Source organism: Quercus robur, chromosome 11 (assembly GCF_932294415.1).
Source record: "Quercus robur chromosome 11, dhQueRobu3.1, whole genome shotgun sequence".
Taxonomy (NCBI): domain Eukaryota; kingdom Viridiplantae; phylum Streptophyta; class Magnoliopsida; order Fagales; family Fagaceae; genus Quercus; species Quercus robur.
In genome coordinates, this window is record NC_065544.1 from 55733698 (window position 1) to 55756427 (window position 22730).

At 36.5% G+C, this 22730-nt stretch overlaps 2 protein-coding genes and 1 long non-coding RNA gene across 3 annotated transcripts; all 3 read right to left on the reverse strand.

Moving 5' to 3' along the window:
* Positions 1-1790: 1790 nt before the first annotated feature.
* LOC126705275 (uncharacterized) lies at positions 1791-2255 on the reverse strand. The gene has a single exon (XM_050404164.1). It carries the CDS (start codon positions 2253-2255, stop codon positions 1791-1793), a length of 465 nt encoding a protein of 154 aa, XP_050260121.1.
* A 2294-nt stretch (positions 2256-4549) lies between these two features.
* LOC126706320 (uncharacterized) lies at positions 4550-5682 on the reverse strand. The gene is made up of 2 exons (XR_007648552.1): positions 5136-5682; positions 4550-4940 (listed from the first exon to the last, which is right to left on the reverse strand). It is a non-coding gene; the product is annotated as an uncharacterized LOC126706320 (long non-coding RNA).
* An 8686-nt stretch (positions 5683-14368) lies between these two features.
* On the reverse strand, positions 14369-16696 carry LOC126705706 (protein EXORDIUM-like 5). Its single transcript, XM_050404863.1, has 2 exons — positions 16078-16696; positions 14369-15368 (listed from the first exon to the last, which is right to left on the reverse strand). The coding sequence occupies exons 1-2, from the start codon at positions 16521-16523 to the stop codon at positions 14753-14755; spliced, it is 1062 nt and encodes a 353-aa protein (XP_050260820.1). The 5' UTR covers positions 16524-16696; the 3' UTR covers positions 14369-14752.
* Positions 16697-22730: the final 6034 nt, after the last annotated feature.

The following is a 22730-nucleotide window of genomic DNA, read 5'->3' on the forward strand; positions in this document are numbered from 1 at the left end:
TCAATGGTAATATTCTCGGGCGATATTAGAACTAGCCCTACCTCGGATCCTTTTTGGTTTGTCGTGCCATCCACATAGACCTTCCATCGCGAGGCTCCTTGTGCAGAGATTGTTCCAACCGATTTTTCATCCATGTTTTTCTCCTCGGTTACTGCTTCTACAGCGAGTTCAGCGAATTCAACAACTAGATCCGCGAGGACTTGGCCCTTGATAGAGGTTCTGGGCATATATTTAATATCAAAAGCCCCTAGAAATGTACTCCACATGGCGATTCTTCCTGTGTAATCGGCGCTTCAGAGCACCGATCGAAGGGGGAGTTAAGTCAGGACAATGACCGTGTGTGCCTGAAAGTAGTGGGGAAGTTTTCTTGTGGCATGCACTACTGCAAGAATTGCCTTTTCCAGTGGTAAGTAGCACACTTCAGTGTTATGTAACGATTTACTTATGTAATATACCAGTCGTTGTATCCCATTATCAATTCGTATTAGTACCAAACTTACAGCGTGAGAAGCCACTGCTATGTATGCGAACAAAACCTCGTCGGCCTCAGGGCTGGACATGATGGGTGGCCGGGATGGGTATTCTTTAAGTTGCTGAAAGGCTATGACACAGTCCTCGAACCATTCGAATCCCTACCACTTATTCACCAAGAGGTAGAAAGGTCGGCATCGGTCTGCAGATCAGGAGATGAACCGATTCAACACTGCGATCATACCGGTGAGTTTTTGTACTTCTTTCGGGTTCCGAGGAGTTTGTAGGCTATTGATCGCTTTGATTTGGTCCTGGCTTACCTTTATTCCTCTGTGGGTTACCATATAGCCTAGAAATTTCCCAGACCTGACCCCAAATGAACACTTGGAAGCATTGAAGCGCAACTTATGCTCCCTTAAGATGCCAAAGATAACTTCAAGGTCTTTCATATGCTCGGACACCACTTTACTTTTTACTACCATATCGTCTATGTAGACTTCAATAACCTTGCCCAGCTGTGGTTCGAACATTCTAGTCATCATCCTTTGGTAGGTTAACCCTGCATTCTTTAGATCGAAAGGCATCACCTTATAGTGGTAGTTTCCGACGGGTGTCATGAACACCGTTTTCCCTTGATCTTCTAGAGCTAGCGGTATTTGATGATAACCCTGGAAGGCATCCAGGAAGCTCATTCTGGGATGGCCTACAGTCGCATCTACCAATCAATCTATTCGAGGCAACGGGAACGGGTTCTTCGGGCATGCTTTGTTCAAGTCTATGAAGTCTACGCAAACTTGCCACTTCCCTGTCTTCTTCTTTACCACCATCGTATTTGCCAACCATTCGGAGTAAAAGACTTCTTTGATAGCCCCTGCCTTTTTCAGCTTCATCACTTCATCTCTAACAGCGTCGGCATGCTCTTTTGATGGGCGCCGGGGTGGTTGCTTCTTTGGAATAGAGGACGGGTTAATGTTCAGGTAGTGACAAATGAGACTAGGGTCAACCCCCGGGGCATCGTAGGCGTCCCATGCAAACACATCGACGTTCCTCGTCAGAAACACTACCAGTTCCTCTTTTTCTTGAAGAGGTAATTCCGAGCCGACTTGGAAAAATCTTTCTGGATTATCGTCAACGGCAACCCTTTCTAAACTTTCACATTTTATCTCCTCAGCTAGTTCGCTGACTTATGTTGCCGAGGCGGTTGATTGCTATGAGCCCTTCACAGAAGCTGAGGATTCGACATTGAATCGGCGCAAGATAGCGGCAACCATGCATTGCCTAGCCATGGCTTAATCTCCACGAATTTCTTCCACTTGGCCTCAGGACGGGTATTTTACCTTCTGGTGAAACGTAGAAGACACGGCTTCCAGGGCATGGAGCCATGGTCTGGCTACTATGACCGTGTAGGGTGAGTAGGCATCGACCACGATAAAATCTACCTCCACCACCTCTAATCCGGTCTGTATGGGTAATCTGATCTGCCCTTTTGGTACAACAGTCTTCCCCTCGAAACTTATAAGAAGAGAGTCATAAGCCGTTAAATCTTCAGGCCTTAAGTTGAGCCCCTTATACAAATCGGGGTACATTACTTCGACTGCACTGCCCGGATCTACTAGTACCATTTTCACGTCAAACCCTCCAATCCTCAACGTAACCACTAGAGCATCGTCGTGAGGTTGGATAGTTCCCCCCTTATCCTCGTCCGAGAACCCCAATATTAATGAGTTTCCCTTTTTAGATCTTTTGGACTCCCTCTCACTATCCTCGGCGGGGAGCCGAGCCATGGACAGCACCCTAGAAGGAAAAGAGCCGGTTCTTCCTAGGGCAGCGAGGATGACGTTTATCGTCCCCGTGGGAGGTCTCAAAGATACATCTTTCCGAGGCTCTTGTACTGCTTGGCCCAGATGACCGCTAGAGGGGTGTAAAAGGTGGCGTAACTTTCCTTCTCGGACCAACTGATCCAGGTGATTCCATAGATTCCTGCAATCCTCAGTGGTATGCCCGTGGTCTTGATGATAATGACAATACAAGTTCTGGTTATGCTTCGAGGGGTCTTCGGCCATTTTACTCGGCCATTTGAAGAAAGGCTCATTCTTGACCCTCTCCAGAACTTGTTGCACCAGCTCTCTAAATATGACATTAACCGTTTGCATGTTGGTTTGTCCAACCTGTCTTGAAAAATCCCTCCTCGGCTGGTTACTGTTATATCGTTCCGACCTGTAATCATTTCCTTTGGGAGGGATGATCTTCTCCTTTCCTCTCCCTTGTAGCTGGTCCTCTTCCACCCTTTTGTATTTGTCAATCCTGTCCATCAGTTGGCGAACGCTGGTAACGGGTTTACCAGTTAGAGATTTCCTTAAGCCGTGCTCGTTGGGGAGACCACTTTTGAACGTGCTGATGGTGACGTCATCGTGGCTTTCGTCCATCTCGTTATACATCTCCCAATATCTATCCGAATACGCCTTTAAGGTTTCCCCCTCATGCATAAACAGAGATAATAACGAACTTAGGGGTCGTAGGACTCTACTGTTTGTAATAAAGCGAGAGCAAAGGGTGCTATTGAACCATCTCATTGCTACTGGTCCCAAGCTGGACGGAAAAACTCTGCACATCAGAGCCTCATTCTGGGAATGGATAGTCATTCTCTGGTTAAACTGGCTCACGTGCTCCACAAGGTCTGCTCGGCCGTTATAGATGGCGAACGTAGGTTGATTGAAACGCCGAGGCAATTTAGCCCTCTCTATCCTGTGTGCAAAGGGTGATTTGAAGACCTGATCTAGTGTCTTGTTCATGGCATCATTACCTAAGCCCTTACCAGATGGGCTCTTACATCTCCGTTCAGGGCGCGACTCCTTCTCGTAAGAAAAGGTTTCACTTGGGGGAGTTCTTGACCTCCACCTGTAACTGACATCCTCCTCCTCGTTAGAGAATGTATCTGAGCTGGAACAGGACTGCCTTCGCTGTGCATGGCACAACTTCCTTTTTAGGTCGTCTATCTCTCGCTGCATAGCCTGATAGTGGTTTCGCCTCTGGGATATGCGACTACCTACTTGAGAGTGGCTTTGGCTCGTCTGAGTAGTATGTACGCTTCTTTCTCGGTTTCTTCTACTGCTAAGATTTAGCCCTGGGTCAGGAGGATTATTTTGCCACTGAGACCCAATAGGTTCTGTCTGCTGAGGGTCAGCTTGGCGTGGATTTTCCTGCGGTGGACCTGATCCTACCATGCTTAAACGTGGTACTCACTAACACTCAAGTTCTTCCCACTGACGGTGCCAATTGTAAGGGGACAATTTTTGGAGCCTAAACCCCAATCGTGTGAAGTCTCGCTCCAAAAAGCCCAACACAATGAATTTAGTAGAGTATGGGTTCAAGAACTAAGGTTAGATAAGTTAGACAGAGGTTTGCATGGGATAAAGGTACATATGGACAAGAACAAAAACTATTACGTTGAAAAATCTCATAGTTCGAGGAGATTCAAAGTCTAATTTATGCATACAAACCAGCACATTAGTGTTACTTTGCATGCCACAGTATTCTCACCTCTTTTTTCTATCTCCCCTTTCTTATGGGGGTTTCTATACATTATATAGACCCTTCCTTACCATCTGAGCTTTACACTTGTTGATCATCCAAGCCTCCACTTGAGCACCCATCCCATCAGACACCTCTTTGAATCCTTTGTGAGTTGTGGTGGCCAAGGCAACACTGTTCAGGGGTCTTCTCCACATTAATGTGACCAGAAAGGTAGTTGTAGTGCATTCAATATGGTGGTGGCAGCTTTTGCTGAGATATTTTGTGTTTCCATCCTCGAACGGGCCCAAGGCCCAACTCATTATTTTGGGCCGTGGCCCCCACACTTAGTTTTCCAGTTGGAAAATTAAATACCAAAAAGTTCATCTTTCTATTTTTGGATGAATTAATCATTCCACACAATAACTCAATGAGTCAATGTTTACGTCACGTATTATATATCTGCATAAATCTCACCATTTTTCCCTCTTATTTTCGATTGATACTTTATCTTGTACCACCCACATAACTAATTAAAGGGGAAAAGAAAAACATTAAGAAGAAGGTAGAGCAGAAGAACATTCCATAGCATATATAGTAGAAATAATTAAATACACAACTAGAGGTTGCCATTTATTCTTAATTATTCTTGAAAAGCCATACACAAATCAACATTAGTTAACAATTCATCACATAGATGATGAGGCTTTTTTAATAGTCTAAAGCTGCATAATAAACCAAAAAGCCTATCACAGAGTAGATAATATTTTAATTATAGTTCTCCAAATCAGGCTTGGCAAGTTGAACACGAGCAACCAGCACCACACTTGCATGAGCCCCTGCCAGTCCCACCAGCCGCTGCACTCTCTGGGCATGAGCATGGGTTGCACCCACAGTGCTGGCCACAGGTGCATGTCTTGTGTTCACCCCCACTCGCGGTTGAATCCTTGCTACTACACCTGTTTCACATTGCAAAACTCAATTTTTTTTTTACTTAGGTATAAATCCATATTCACAAAGTTTGGTGGTAATTTTTGGATCAAAGTATATAAAAGTATAAGAAAGTTGCATTGAAAAATACTCATATATAAATCCATGTTTGTTTATATAATTCTTTTGGGTCAAAGTACAAAAAGGTTGCATTGAGTGATTACCTGCAGGAAACACCACCGGGGCATGGTACAGTGCATCCACACTTGTCATTACAACCCATGCCTGAAACTCCTCGAATATCTGCCATTCTTTCACAACACCTTTCAATTGAATTACTTGCTATAGCGCTAGTTAAGGTACAGTAGTCTTCAGTTTGTATATCTTCCTTGCAACAGTGCTTTCCTTTATATAGTGCAATTCCTAGGCCTTGCATGTCTCATGCCAACTGGCACACGTATAAGATTTTCGGAAAATCTTACACGTACATGGCATTGTTGGGCACAAATAGTAAGATCAACATATGGCAAAGAATGAAGTTGAAGTGGCAATTTGACTTCTTCATGGTTCTTCTTTTGCTGACAAATGGCACACAAAGTTTAAGGAGACCAGCAACGTGTCCCTTTTTAAGGTAGAAGAAGTGGCAGAGGCTTTTTCAAACTTCTTGGAATAGCTATACGTAATACCACAACTATCTTACGTGTTAAACTGTGACTGGTTGTTTGTAAATTTCATATAGATTCACAATCTGCCACGTGGATAGTTGTGGTAAAAAATGTACTATTTTATGTGATTTTAGAATTTTTCTACCAAAAACCCCGGATTGCGCTTAAAGATATTGTCCAATCCATAATACAAGTTTTGTCCGTGATTAGCTAAAATGATAGAATATCATCGTTCTTTGACAAAGTCATAACAACATGATAAAATCAATGTTGGAAGTATTTTCTGTAAATGCACACAGAAAGAAATAAAAATAAAAATAAAAAAAAAATCAAATTAAAGCATGTATGCAATTAGGAGGTTAATAAGTTTTCGTGACTTGATGATTATGTATAAGCTTGGAGGGGCTATGAATCCCAAAAGGGCCAGGAGTGTTTGAAAATAATTGCTAAGTCTTTGACCTTATTTTAAACATCTTTCTCTAATTAAGTTTACATTCTCCTTTTTTTCTTTAAAACGGGAAATTAAATTAGTAATATTTGATTCATAATAATACTACCTTAAAATAAGGTGTGCAGGACATCCCACAAAATGTAATATAAAAACAAAAAAGAAAAGAAAAAAAAAAACGTTTAAGATTTAAATCTCCTCCATTGTGCTATTGAATTATTAAAAAAAAAAATTAAAATTTTGACCCTCTTAAAAACATTCTTGACCTCAACCTATATATTCTAACAAGTAGGTTTTTACGAAAAATGATTAGATATATAGTTCAGAGTAATGCTCCCTCCTCTCACATGAGAGGTGAGCTCCACATGTAGGTCCCACCATGAGACCCACCCCTCATGTGAGAGGAAGGAGTAATGCTCCTAGGTAAATTTTACTTGATTTTTACTATCAGAGATAATGATATGTGCCATGGTGGGACGATAGCTAATTACTTTCATCCCCTTTTGGCCCAACACGGTGCTAATGCAATACTAATTGATATCTACAAACAGGCTTTCAAGTAGAGGGGTTTAAAAAAGAAAAAAAGAAAAAGAAAAAAGGCTTTCAAACAGCGGGTATGGAGGAGTTTTGTTATGCACATTCTGCAGAAGCACAATTGAAACTAGAAATCACATGAACTTTGAATGCTCCTTCAATAAGAAGATGTGGATTTCTATTCTAAGAAGACTATTTCATTGCAGGAAATTGATTTTGAGAACACTATTTGTAAGCTAGTCCTAGAAAACTGCAATATATATAACCAATTTGTGTGTTGTTATTATGTTGTCATTGTATTGTCACCATTTTGTTGACATTATGTCGACATTATATTGTCATGGCTAATTATAGCATATTGTAAGAATACTAGAATATAATAAATGCGTATTCCCTCCTCTCATATAAGAGTCAGTCTTACTAACTAAATTCATGTTGGGACCTAATATTCATATGAAAAAAAATGAGCATGCATTTATTGTACTTATACAGTATTTTATAATTTTCCATTCTGTCTTGTTTCCATCATGCAACATACACAGAATTACATTCTCAATTCAGATTATGACAATTTTCTTTTTCTTAAAAGTAGGCAATGCATCTAAAACTAGGTACATAATTATTAAGAAGGGACTAATAAACTAACGTGCCAATGTCCATACAATCCAATAGATAAGCATTATAACAAAATAAGGACAATGATCAAATATTCCACAAGTCTCCTTTCTTTTCTCTGCCTTCTTTAGCTAGCATGTCAGCAGTTTCATTAGTGTGGGTTCCCTTTTTTTTTTCTTTTTTTTCTTTTTTTTTTTTTTTTTTTGGGATGATACCCAGGTCCATTGATGACAAGAGATCTTGGGCCTCCAAGGATAGCTGATTGATTGTTGGTTGGATTGGGTTCGGTTCTCCGCGGTCTATTGGGGTCGTTATATGAACCGGTTTGTGCGCAAGTCACATAAAGCTCCTCAACGTAAAAATATGATTTCCTCCTAAGCAATAAAATATTATTATAAGTGTTTTAATATCTTAAAATGACCTTTTACCCTTACAAAATGAGTAAAAGAATTATTCATAATATTCACAATGAGAAGGAGATGAATAGAATATTTAAAGCTCATCTTTTACTGTGTAAACATTTAAAAGAGTTCCTTCACTTAGCTCCTCCGTAATGATTCCTTGGGAAAGATGTTGCAGTGGTTCCTCCACCAACAATTCCCAAGATATGAGAGAGATGTTGTAGTGGTAACAATGTGATTTCCTCCTAAGCTATAAAATATTATTAAGTGTTTTAATATCTTAAAATGACCTTTTACCCTTACAAAATGAGTAAAAGAATTATTCATAATATTCACAATGAGAAGGAGATGAAATAGAATATTTAAAGCTCATCTTTTACTGTGTAAACATTTAAAAGAGTTCCTTCCCTTAGCTCCTCAGTAATGATTCCTTGGGAAAGATGTTGCAGTGATTCCTCCACCAGCAATTCCTAGGATATGAGAGAGATGTTGTAGTGGTTCATCCACCAACAGTTCCCAAGACGTAGGAAAGATGTTGTGGTGGTACCTCCACCAGCGGTTCCTAGGATGTAGGTTTGTGGTCCTCTGAGCATAATATCGTGGTTCCCAGGGGTACTAGGTCTTTAATCCATGGAACCCAAAACATTGGTTCCTTGAACCACAGGGCCTTTTGATTTGGGAACCTAAAATGTTGGTCCCCTAGCCACAGGATCTTCCTCCATGTTTACTAGAATTTGTCCTTTCCCTTTACCTTTGTAGGTTCTGCATAAGAACTATACAATACAAATATTCTCAAGTAATTTTTAGTTCCTCAGGTTAGGATATACATTCTAAAACATATACATATATGCAAATGATCTTCATGGAAATGGGTCAGCCACAAGGATCCTGACCACAATTCTCACAGACTTAGTGCGTTAGCGCAAGACTTGTGGGATTTAAAACTTAAGTCCAAGTAGCTTTGCTTGGACATTTCCTTCCAAGATAGTTAGTGAGGAGGATTTTGTGGGAGAGAGTGATATATGATGTGGGCATGTTTTTGTACATGTTTCTTTGAAGTCTAAGTGATATTTTAAAAGGTGTCAAGGATATGGGACAAAGTCCTCTTCCTTAGCTCTCTATTTTATTCTTTCTTTCTCTCCTTTCCCTAGCTGAACTCTTAGAATTCTCAGAATTATCGATTTGAATCTCTAGAACTCTCCCTTTTTTTCCAAACTTTAAAATTGACCCTCTGTTATGCTTTGGTGTTCCTTTTATAGTGGACATGGTTTGGTACCCCAAGCGAGGACGTCCTTGGTTTGCTGGGTAAAACCATGTCCTTTTATAGGAATCTGAAAGAGTGCATTAGGTAGAGGTTTGGCTTAATTTAGTAATTATAACTCCAAAGGAGTATTTGGCTTTAGCTTCAAATGGAAGATGCCTTCTTGGAAATGAGTGACAACTTTGATTGAAAATGAAAATTGGGAGGAAATTATGGGGAGATGTCATATACATGGAGGAACTGAGTTTTCCTTTGGTTCATGTATTCCAAGCAAATACATTAACCAAGGGAAAAGTTCAGGACCCTCATTTCACCAAAAATCACTCCCCTATCGACCAAACCACTTTTCCCTTACTACCAACTCGAGATCCTATGGGCTTAGACCATAGGTTACAAAGATGATACTTGGTTTTGGAGGATTTTTAATAACTTTTGCTGGGAATCTGAACATACACCTTGGCTTTCCCATGTGTCAACCATGGTCCTCTTCTCAAGGCTTTAAAAGGACAAATCAAGGTCCTAGGGCCTTAATGTTGACCCTTCCTGATTTGGCATTTTTCCAGAAGTGAAATAGATTCCTCCTTGCAATGGGTGAGATTGAAAAGCCTCTGACCATCCTTTCCTTTCCTGCATGTCCTCTACGTTGATCGAAATCCCTTGGTTCCTACGTCAGGTACTAAACCCGAGGATACCACTTGTCTTTTTCACTTCTATCTGCCTCTTGATTTCAAGAAATCTAACGAATCTTTCCTTCTTTCAAGGATACTTGTGAGTGGTTTGTTCTATTTTCTGGATTGCCCACGTTCAAGATCTCCTAAGCCATCCACGTCATTCTCAAGATCTCTTAGGCTTTCCCTCAAAGGATCTGCTTCCTAGAGGATAAGGATCCCGCTTGTGGCCTAAGTTTGGATCCTCATCCTTTTTGACCTTTTTCTTTCTTTTTCCTTCTTTTGGGCCTTTGGACCTTCATGGTCCTTCTTAACTTCTCAAGCTAGACCTTAAGACCCATGGTCTTTTTTTGCTTTTCATGAAATTGAGTTTTCTTGTCAAATTTTGGTCATTAACAATTAGTCTTTCGGAGCACATGAAGTGAATTCACCATCCATTGCTTGCTTTGAAGCTCCCTGAAATCATTAACCAAAGATGAAATGCCAAAAGAACAATTGGTTAGTAATTCAATACCTATGGATGAATCTAACTCTAGTAAAATATTCCTAAAGAATATGACCTTTTTTTAAATGAATATATATTGAAATTTAGGGTGATAAGCCCAGCTATTTTGAGGGGCCACTCTCATAATGTGGTTCCATCACTGCTTATCAAAACAGTAGTGAGACAGCAATTGATCACCACAACTGCTGGTTATCTTATTATTTAGACACTCCTGGAGAAATGGAAAGCACTGACTACCATGGAGTCAACTTTTTATCAGCAGTGTATACACTGAAACTTTTTTTTGCTGAATGTTTTTTTTTTTTTTTTTTGGTTGAACGTAGACAGTGAAACTTAAAACTCATGGAAATGCTTTTGATGAAAACTCATGGAAATGCTTGAATATATATTATAGGGACTAATTTCATGAAGGTATATTCAAAAACTATATACATATTCATGTGCATCGAATCATGTTAACGACCAGAGTTCCTGCCCAAGCCCATATATAGTTGGCATGGCCTACAGGCTACAAGGGCGTGCAAGCAAGAATGGGACGGGTCATGATGGGGACTGAGTGACAGACATACCCAATTTATTTATCAACTGTAGCTCTGCTCCTTCGTCCATTCCTTGAAAAACACAAATCAGCCATATGGTTATTTATTTTTGTCTAGCATTTAGCATCTCAAAACTCAATTTTATAACATTTAACACACCACTTTACAATATCACCTATATCAAAACTTCTATTTTTTTTACCATTTCATTTAAATAATGTTTCTTTATTATTTTTTAATAATTTTTTATTTCTCCTCTCTCTCCTCTATTTCTTCTCAGTGGACCCCACTGAATAAAAAAATAATATATGGTTTACCATTGGTGAACAGTGCCGTCTCAAATATGAGATTGCACTGTTCATCAATTGCAAAAATTATACCATTTAGAACATTTGATGGAGCAAGCTTTTGGGTTAAAAATGCTAAAAAAAATAAGATTTTTAGCATTTGAAAGGTTTGATAAGAATGCTCTTACAATATTCTTATAGTACCAGCAAATACCTACCTTTACTTTGAAGAAGTAAATACTAAATAATTTACATTTACCAAAAGAAAAAAGAAGTAAATAAATTACGTACTCTATCAGACTTTTGTGGCACAATTATTTTGCCATGCCATGAGTGATATTAAACAACAGGAGTCACTGTAAAAAGCATAGAATTTGAATCATATCATGTGGTAGCATATGGGACTAGATCTTTTTTGTTCACCATGCCCATCAAACTTAAAAACATAAGGATGGTAAACTATTCGATTCTATACCTATAAGATACCGAAAGTTTACATTTTTCCATTATAATATTTTATTTATTTTGTTCGTTTGTTTGTGTGTTGGGGAATGAAATGGCAAGATATTTTTGCTAGATTTATGGTACAATAATCGAGGTCCCCAACTTTGGAATATGTTAAAAATGCTATTCTTTATATTGCTTATTCAAATATAATTAAACTATAAAATACTAAAGACCCTATATTCTATTTACCAAAAAAAAAAAAAAAAAAAGACCATATATTCTAATTGAAGTATATAGCCTGTGATTCTGGCCTTTTCAATCTACTTTTGCCAGAAAGTGCAGCTACTTTGGCCAGTTCTTCATTAACTTAGCCCCGACACAGAAGTTTCTATTTACTTTGGTAACTCTCTCTAATGGTTTCTATAATCAGTATGAAAATAACATTCTCATGTAAGCAACCAACTGATTGATTACATTTCGTACGTGCACAACATTTTACTCGATTAAAGTCTTGATTTGGCAATCAGAATCATACTTTTCTTGACACATTACTGAGTCGAATTTTTGTCTTAGACTAACATGTCCAGAATTGGATGAAAATCAATGGTGTGTGAGATTTTGTTTGCTAATCTGATACGTCCAATCGGTTTGTGAAACTCAAATCCAAATCCCCCATCTGGAAAATTGTATCTTTTTTGACATTGAGAGCTACTTCTTGATGGTATGGCGTGTGGCTCTTCAACTCTATACGTTGCTGACAGATTTTAATTTCAACCAAATGGGCCACAGTTAATATAGATCAGTCATCAGTGTTTCTTAAAGGCCCAAATGGGCCACATGATGGAGATTTTTTTTTTCTTCATTTGAATCTTTTTGTTGTTTTATTAGTGTTTTCTTCGAACTTCTATAATAATCAGAAAAGACATTTGTGATCAATAACTAAATATATATATATGCACATGCAGATAATATTTTCAAATCCTAGAATTTTTTTATTATCAGTTGTTCTCAGTGACTGTGCCACCAACAAAAAAATCTTAACCCAACACTATAATTATAATCATTCTTACTACTGCTAAAATATTGGGACATCTATGATGCTGTGTGATCCAATTCACATGATCAAGTCCATTAAAAACTCTAGGATTCATAATATTAGTTATTACTAGTACTGAACAAATTGCGCACTCCTTTAATAAAAAAATAATTGTGTAATCCGACTCAGTACTGTGTGTTTGTATTATCTTCTTATTGATATGTTTAATTTATTTACTTACTAAAAGAAAATTAATAAAAGTTATATTTTAAAAGTAAAATTTTAAAAAACTGCACATAAACAAAATTTACATATAATATAATGACAATCCTTAAATGTCATTCTCAATTACAAAGCTATAATTGCCTTTAAATCATATGTTTAATTTGAAACTTTTTTTTGGTAAAAAGAAAAAAATGCATAGGAGAGGAGGATGACAATCCTTACACGCTGCCTAGAACAACATAAAAAGAAATAAATATCAATTCACTTACTAATACAGATCAAAAGGACTTGAAATCTAGAACCCAAGACCTAAAATTTGAGACTAATTTAGCAATTAGGAGTTAATTTGGAAATTAATTAATATTCTATCCAATTCTCCCTCTCTCATTCAAACTCCATTTTGAGATTCACAATTCTATTGGGAAAAGGGACAGTTGTTTATCACTCACCTCACCGGCACCAACAGGGTTAGGTAAATGGAGGTTTGGACTTTGGACCCTAGCTAGTTTTGTACCATGCTCTTATCACATTGAAACCAGCTACACACGCCCTTTAGTTTAACAGTGGGGGCCATCATGCATGGCTTGAATTAGATATTTAGATCACATAACTCCGTTGTAATAATTTACCTCATTTATGTGTACTTTTGTGGGTCCTAGTATTAGCTGTGAATCACAAATGTTCAATTAAAGTCACTACCTCCCACTTGCCCTAAGACTTAAAGAGAATCAGAAATTGCCTGTCTGCTCTTGTGCCATCAAAACATTTTAAAGGGCAAAAGGCCAAAACCCTCACCAAAAAGGGAGGGAAGGAAAATTACTGACTAGGAACACAGATTATACATCATTGTTATCATGATTATCACATCCAAGTGGAGACTGCTGTGTAAAACTTTTTGCATTTTTTGACTTAGCCCTCAATTATTATAATAAAGTAGCTTAATGAAAGATTACACATTTCCTATCAAACTTAAAAGTATCTGAGACTTGAAGCAATCAATAAAGCTCCACATTGGACTCATGTACACACAAATTATTGTAAATTATTTCAAGATATTTCAAGATATTTTGCTCAACTTAACTTTCGGTCAGTGTTGCTTTTTAAGATGGTAGTGTACCACATAGCATTGAAACATACTGACCTACTCTCCTCTTTTTTTTCTTTTTTTTTTTGCTAAATACTGACCTACTCTCCTTGTTATTTTGGTTATGCAGATATAAATCGATGCCAAAGTTGTGCCTAACAAGCACGATTGTTGTAATTTACATCATACATCTCTCATTATAGATAGTAAAACCCGTATCATCTAAATTTCTCAAGTGAAGATGAATCATTACTATTGCGAAACTAACAAGTGCATGAATGCCTTAAGGATTGGCAATTCACCATGACTTTGTTATTTTTGATAGCATGCCTTTGGACATTTGCATGCTTTTTTATTTTATGACAATTTGGATATATAGTTTATGAAAGTCAGTTTTTACCACAAAAAAAGAAAAGAAAAAATCTAGTGCCCTCATCAAATTACTTCAATGATTTCATTATTTTCTTTGACAAATTTTTTTTTTTTTTTTTTTGTAAAGGTGTAATTGGTATTTGTTTTATCAAAAAGGGCATTCTACCATGACACTACCATTCATTTTAATAGCATTTTTGCACTGAAAAAGCAGACTGATGAGTACTTTAATTTTTTTCCAAGTTTGATCTGCCGAGTGGCATTGTTAGTGAAGGCTTGGCGAATGATTCTCTCCAATCACAACTAAGCTGAAGTTCTTGCTACAATGCTTTAACTCAACCCAAATATCAACAATCCAACATTTCACCCATCAAAAAGAAAAAATCTTTATACGAAAGACGAGTTCCCAAAAAAAAAAATCAATATTCATCTCATGAATATGAATTCTATTACATATATACCATATAATCTAAAATCTCAATCCCACCATCACCACCTTCAAGAATTATGCATCACGTACATAAATTCCTTCCCTCACAGTATAGGCAACAAAGGAAAATACATATATGCGATCTTCTTAACAACCAACCTTGCAGCCACAGTCACTGCTGCCACCGCCGCCACCACCACCACCACAATCCTAAATTACCCACCAAAAGAACTGCTCAAAAAAAAAAAAAAAAAAAAAGCTAAAGCATAGCTCATGAGCCACATTCCATTACAACCCCACTTAAAAAAGTTTCTTTCTTTTTCACTAATCCAACTTATTAGGACCAGTACAAGCCTGCAAAACCGGGCTCCAAATCCACTGCACAAGAAACCTCCTATTTCTAATCCCATTCATATTAAAGCTCATCCCATCCCTACCTTTCATCACCTGTCCAATGTACCCACCACCCCCACCACTCCCATACAACCCTTCACACAAATCCCCTATCTCTGTTGGTGCTGTTGGGTCCTCCCCAGCATACCAAGCATTCACCAATGGATTTGAAGACAACTCTGCCAACTCATGAGCTATCACACTGATCATTCCATCAATACCCACATCACCATTTGGCGGTGTAAGAGCTCCGGGCCCACCACCAGCCATGTACCCAGGAATGGCAAATGGGTATGCACAGACTTCTGGGCATTGCTTTGCTGAGTTTCCAATCCAAGCGTATGGCATGGTGTAGCCTACCATTGATGGAAACGTGAAGTAGTGGAAACCACAAACGGCTCTGCAAAAGTCTTGGACTGTGACGTCTTGGGATGTGAGGATGAGGAAAATTCCGTTCTTGTGGTCGACGGGGAATGGGGCGGACTTCACGGCGTTGGAGACCACTTGCTGCATGCTCAGACGTGTGAGTTGGGTCCCATGGGAGTACCTGTTACACAACATTAAATAAGTAATTAAATTCACGCTTTAAAAAATTATCAATAATTTACCATAGTATCAAAACACAAAACGCGTGATAAATTATCGATAATTTATCGCAGTATCAAAACGCGTTATCCTAAGTTAAGTTAAGTTAATTCATTGGCTTTTCAAAAAAAAAAGTTAATTCATTGATGTGGACACGCATCCCAAATCGCTAGTCATCCTAAGTTAATTCATCGACACGGCTTGAGTTCAGTGTTCCAACTCATGGAACTGATATGTGAACATGTAGCCAAAATGTGTCGCACATTGCATCGGGTCTTGTATAGTTTAGATTAATTTTACAAATTTAAAAGTATACAATCGTATGTTAGATAAAAAAAAAATACTAAATTTAACTTGAAATAGAAAGAAAGCTTAGGCAGAGTTCATTTTTTTTTAATAATTTAAAATGTACAGACATAACAAATTTAAAAATACTAAATTTACACTCTCAGATCCAAAAATACTAAACTTACAGGTTTTTGAAATGGAAAGAAACCTTTTGGCAGAGTTCAAAAATACTAAATTTACACTATCAGATCCAAAAATATACTAAATTTTAAAACTTTAAATACTGTGTGAAAAAAAAAACATTTTTGCTTGAAATAGAAAGCAAAGTAGGAATCTTTCAACTATTGCCTAAGTTTTTAAGACAAATGTAAATTTATTGGTACCTGAGATCGGAGTGTTCGCCGGCTATGAGGACGGTGCGGGAGACGTTGGCGCCGGTTTGATCAGTGTAGAGGGAAAGTGTGTTCCACCAGTCAGAGACTGAGGGAGAAGGAGCAGAGGTTGAAGAGAGAGATAGCAAGAAGTGTTTGATGGTTTGCTTGTGAGCGTTAGGCCAGTTGCCATACCATATGAGGTAGATGTTGATTGGGGAGGAGGAGAGGACAGGGCCCATGTGGTAACGGAGGTGGACAAGGTTTGAAGACCCTTCATATTTTTTTGAAGATGTGAAGGCTCTCTGAGGGAGTTTTGGGTTTATGTATTGTATTTGCGGTGGGTTTGGGTTTGTGTTTAAGGTTTGTGTTTTGGGTGTTGTGGAGGCATAGGTGAGAGTGGTAGTGAGGAAAATGAGGAAGAAAATTGGGACAAAGAAATGGGTTTGTGGTGACATTGTTTGATGTGTTTTTGGTGTGAGAGAGAACTGAGTTTGAGTGAGAGAGCGTGAAGGCAAGGGTATATAAAGGAGGGAATAGATGGGAGGGAAATGGGCTGGAGACAGCTGCAAATGTGTGGGTACTCTTTTACTTTGAGACAGAGTCTCTCTCTCTCTCTCTCTTTCCTTTTTCTTTTACTTTCTGGTTTATGTTTCAATCTATTCTCTTTTGTTATGGAGAAATGGGATATGTACAAGGGTGGCATTGGGTTTAGAATGGGGTAGAGCATGTGTCCATTGGCACTGACCACGGTCATATTGCGTTGCGATATGTACACGTGTCCGTATTTTAACGGGTCCACTAACCATTGAACACAAGCCGGACTCTTTGGAATGTATGACCGACCCCTGCTTTTTCCTTGTTTTTGAAATAGTTACCGTTTTGGTTTACTTTCAGCTTTATTCCTGGTTTAAACTACTTCTTGTGTAGTAGTTCAATGATTTATTTATCTTTCTTTTTGGTATTGGAAGTATTAATTTACAGTGTAGAGGTTGTATCTGGAGTCTGGACCAAGTTAGTACATTTGTGGATTTCAAAACATTAGCCCCAGTTTGTATTAAATTACTACTCTTTTGTGACTAACTACTTGAATTAAGGAGATGATTGTATGAAAGTTTTAAGCTTTAATTCTAAACCCACCTATACTACTTAAATATCATTAGACTTTAAAGCTCTGTGCTTCGTAATCATTAAAAAATTTGTTTTTTAATGGATGGGTGTTACTATATAGATCTTGTTCAATAGGATTTTTACAAAGTGGTCATCCTATACACTTTTTATTCAATGCAAATTATAAATAATTATAAATAAATAAAAGAGAATAAAATTTTGGATTGAGAATATTCATCCATACAAATTTTTCTAAGAAAAAATGGACTACTCTTTTTCTTGTTCTTTTTTATTAATTGTAAAATGAGGAATGCATTAAGGACAGACAAAAAATTGAGAGGAACCTATTTACTTGCTAAAGCATTTGCACATGAATTTGGTTCCCTATAGATAGATGTGTGTGGATTCAATGTTGATCAATATGGATGGTCGTCACTTCACTTGCACGCACAATTGGGCTAAGCAAGAGTTTAATAGAGGTGGCCCGTGGGAGACTAGAACAGTTGGACAATTGGACCATACATAAAGCGTCCGACTCCACCTTTAACTAATTGATAGGTGTGTGACCCATCCCCCTCAAAACCCATAATTTAGTTTGAGCACTAATGGTTGCTTCAATTCTCTCTCCCGGAATCATAAAAAACAAGTAGTTTTGCCAAACTTTGGAGTTTCTGTCAACAAAAAGAACTCAATTACTTTCAATAAGCTACTAATTGATTGATGTTAATGGGTGCCTTTAAAACAATTGTTAATAAATCATATTAAGAAAATTTTAACATCGTTATTATGAAAAATTGTCAACAAAATTAATTATTTTATCATTTTTCTATAAAACATGTCTAAAAATAATTTTTAAACCAATATCCAAGAATTCATTAATACTTCCGTTACTAATTTAATTCCAAAAGGTTTTGGCCTCGTGACATTTCCCAATCAATCACGCTTCGTAGTACTGGTTTATCTTCTAAAAAGCTAGATAAAGTAGAATAGAAAATTTGGGCTTAGAATATTCCTCCAAAAAGATTTGCCTGAGACCGACCAAATAAAAAGAAAAGAAAAAAGAGTAGAGACTCTTCAATACTGTGAGTGATTTGGGGTTTCTCTAGATCAATTGGTTCACCTGGCTGCCTTATTGCTGAACTTTGGACTCTAAGGCATGGTCTTGCTATGGCTAGGTAACTAAATATTGAAAAATTTAATTTTCAATGTGGATGCCTCTAAAGTCATTAGCCTTCCCTCTAACCCAAAAATGCTTCTAATCGGCTAATCGAGGCTATTGTGGCTGATTGCGGTAACATTCTCCAAGTTTTTCAAGAATTCCACCTAAAACACTGCTACAGGGAGACCAACAAAACTGTTGATGCCTTGCAAAACTTGGCTGCTGTCAAGCCAAACTTTTTGTTTTTTATGTAACTCCTTTCAAAATTATGGAGGTCTTATCTTCAATCAATGATGCTGTATTGAATTATTTACTCATCTAATTCAGGCCTCTACTATTTCTGATTAATATAATTATCTTTGTATTTTTTAAAATAAAATAAAATAAAAAACATTCTTTCATTGTGATTTAAAAAAAAAAAAAAAAAAAAGGTTAAAAATGCTTATATAGTATGTATGTTGCAACTCCTGCAGTCCCTCTGCCATAGCTCCCCCAAACACTTATGGTATGGGAAGTAGCAGAGCCACACACAAGGGTGGGGGCCAAGTCCCCCAAAATTTAAAAAAATTATTTTATAGTAAATGTAGCTGGTAAAAACTAAAGTTTGGTTCCCAAATTTTGAATCATTTCAATGGTGCTCTTAAAAGAAAAGAAATTACATTTAAAATCATATAATTTAAGAGATTTAATAAATTAAACTATGTAGAAAATAATAAATTTTTGTATATGTCTAATATAACAAATACACAACTTTTTATATACTCATTAAAATTTAGAAGAAGATAAATTCTCTTAGTAAATTAATTTGTATATATATATATATGTGTGTGTGTGTGTGTGTGTGGAAGTTTGTCTTAACTAATATATTAATATCACAACTTGGCATTCTCAAACTAAAATTTCTTACTCCCGCCCCTGAACATGGGGAGATATCAACTCGCCCAACTCAACCGTGGTTTGAGCAATATTACTTTCACTTATATTCGTTCATAACATCATTTTTATATCATCCATTAATCATAAAGAATCCTAAAATTTTACATTTTTTCTCCAATTTGATCTATTTTGGATCTAGGTTTGTTGAGATATTTATTTGTCAGCACTCACGAGAAGATAAATGAACAGTGAATGTCGAATTGTCACGCTCGCAGATGACGTTTTTGCCCCTTGTATTATATATTTTAGCAAAATTTGATTGCCGCAAATCGTTGCAAAGGTTGAAAATGTTTTTCCAAGTTGGGTGTTGAAATTCCTATCTTCAAAATCATGGCCTATCATTCACTGAATTCGAGGATTTAGTTGACTTTATAAACCTAACTTATGGAGCAGTGGCAGTGCTGTACAGAACGCACCACCGCGAGTCCATAACATCTATTGCATAATGCATATTGACCAAGATCTGTCATAGAAGTCTCTGTAGTTAGAAACAGCTACCCCAAAAAAATTAATATTAAAGCAAGTTCTAATACAATAGTAGAAATTCCAGTTAAAAGTTTTTTAATGCAAAGAATCACTGGTTGTTCTAACTTCTAACATGTTGGAAATTTAGAGAAAATATAACATTATAACAGATACATGTGGAGCTCAAATGATTCTTACTTTAGCATAGTATGATCCTATCATAAATTGACAATTGTAGCCTTATAGGTCGACTAACAAAAAATTGGGACTCAAATAACAGTCACCGTACAAAAATAAATAAAGAATGAAATTGTGAATTCAAACTAATTTAGTATGTGTGTAATTTACCAATTAAAAAATGTAAGATTTATGAGTTTGGCTCATGTTTTTCCATTTTAGTTTGGACCGTTTGAAATTATTAGATCCGTCTTATAGACTCCTCTTCCCTCACAATACTCAATTGTGTAGTTTGGGATAAATTATTTTATGAGACAGGTTTATGCAACATCCTTCTCAAAATCGATGCACTCCACATATTTGTGAGGCTCAAATGTTAGGAGGTAGGTGTTGTATAAACCTATAATTTTTTTTCTGACCTTTCTTGCCTAACAAAATTTAGCCACATTGGGATTCACAAGTCCTACCATGAAGTCATTCGCATGATATTACCACTTGTTGTAAGTCCAAGTGGTGGACCACAGTACTCTAGTGCAGCAGTAACATAAATCCAATTTCTGCTATCCAACACAGTTCATTGGATTGGTAGACTTTTTTTTTCCTGTGATAAAAAATGGTGATTATGATGATTACTAGTAAAACTCAGCTCCATCACATCCTTTTCCATCCCTATCATAATGTCTCTTCCCACTTTTCTCATGGCAGGCAAAAGAGACCCATATTGGAATTTATGTTATGCTAAAATGTTTAGGCTTGTGGTAGATTAATGGCATGTTTGGATAGAGGGAGAAAGGAATGGGAGTAGAGTAGATTAAAAATAAGTTAATTTTATGCTAAATCTACTTTACTTTACTTTACTCTACTCTCCTTCAATCCAAACAGACCATAAAGGAATCAGGAGTTGCTAAGGTTTATAGGATAGAAGCCTAGCTAGAACTAGAAGATATACTAAGGTCCCATATATACCAATGAAAGAAGATGAATTGGGTTGTTGGTGAGCTGTTGTTTTGTAACTTTGTGACAATGTCACGAGTCAGGACAAATATCTATGACTTATGAATGTGGATAGATAACTTTATCACCTTCATGTGATTTTTGAGCAACTTGAATGAGTAATCTTGGTGTCCGATGCATGAATACAAATTTAATTTCTTCCCCACCCCAAGGAAAGAGAAGAAGAAGAATCATGAGGTTTATTGTTTGTTTCTGGGTAGAATTGGCCTAAACATGACCCAGCTGACTCATCTAATTGCTACATCAGGCTTAAGATCTACAAGTCTTTGATAAGAAGGTATTTTAATCATCTGATATATGCATATTCTCTCTTACAATATATGAATCTTAGAATTATGTAGGATCCATATATGATGAAAGAAAATGCAAATATCGTATGTATAAGATAATTATTACCTCTAATAACATATGCACAATATTCTTTTCACGGTGTAAGGATTTGAAAAAAAAAATAAAATGTATAATAACATATTATTTTAAAATGTAAACATCTACTCTTTTTTTTTTTTGGGTAAGTCTTATTTGAACCCAATTTATTTTTTAGGGGCTTTTATAAATATAATTTTTTTTTTTTAACTTTAAGTTTAATATGAGGTGAATTTGATCTTTCAACTTTAAATTTGAACAATTGGCCCTATACATTAGGTATGTAACACATTAGATTTTATATTAGAATTTTTCTGTTAAAATGAATAGATTATTTAATCACATGATGTATACATGATAATAACTACATTTCAATTTTTTTTTTTTTTTTTTTGAGAATGTACATTTCAAATTTATTGATAACATGTAAAAAAAATTTATTTGTACGACACATCATGCAATTACATGAGTCAGTTTTTAATGAAAAATAATAATAAATAGTTTTATTTGTTATAAACTAAAAGTGCAAGAGGTTAAATGGGTAATTGTTCAAATTTAAAATTTAAGGACAAATTTGACGCTCACATTAATGGTAAAAATTTCTATCTTTTGAAGCCAAACAACCCTTTTTTTTTTTGCTAAATGAAAAAGGGGATCTTCAGTGTGGACTCATCAATTCCACGTCCCGTGATGGTAATGGATAATACTACATATACCACTGAGGCTTTATTGGGACTGTTACTCGAATTGCTCACCAAAAAATTTAAACACTCTCAAAGATTCAACATATACAATATTAACATATTGTCCATATCAATATGGATGGGAGATGTACCACTAGATATTACATATGTAGTCTAGGTTGATTTAATCAGCGTTCCTTAATAATTCGCATTTTCCTTTTTCTTAACAAAATAATAATAATAATAATAATGTAGGCTTTATTTAGAATTTGAGTCATAAAATATTCCCCCCAAACATATTCTTCGGAAACAAAAACAAAAGCCCAAAGCCCAATATAAAAAATCTACCAACTCCAAAACAAAAGAATAATGAGCCCAATTTACCAACAAAAATATGATAAAATCAATCGATTTTTATGGGTCCATTTGGAATAATATATCTAAATTTTTGCTTTTTTTTATTTTTTTATTATTTTTTATGAAAGTGTGCATTTGAAAAAAAAGTGAAAAAAAAAAAGGAAAAAAAAGTTTTTAATAACTAAACATAAAAATTAAAAGTTAAAAACTTAATTTTAAAGCGGATGCAAGCTCGCCCATAGTCAAAATTCAAAACTCAAAAAAATAAAACCCAATCAAAAGAGAGGGAGAGAGTGTGTCGTTCATTCGCGCCCTCGACCTGATCTACCGATCTATATACATCTGACCCTCTCGAATACATATCCGACTCTCCGTCTAGTTCTTTAAAATGAAATTGC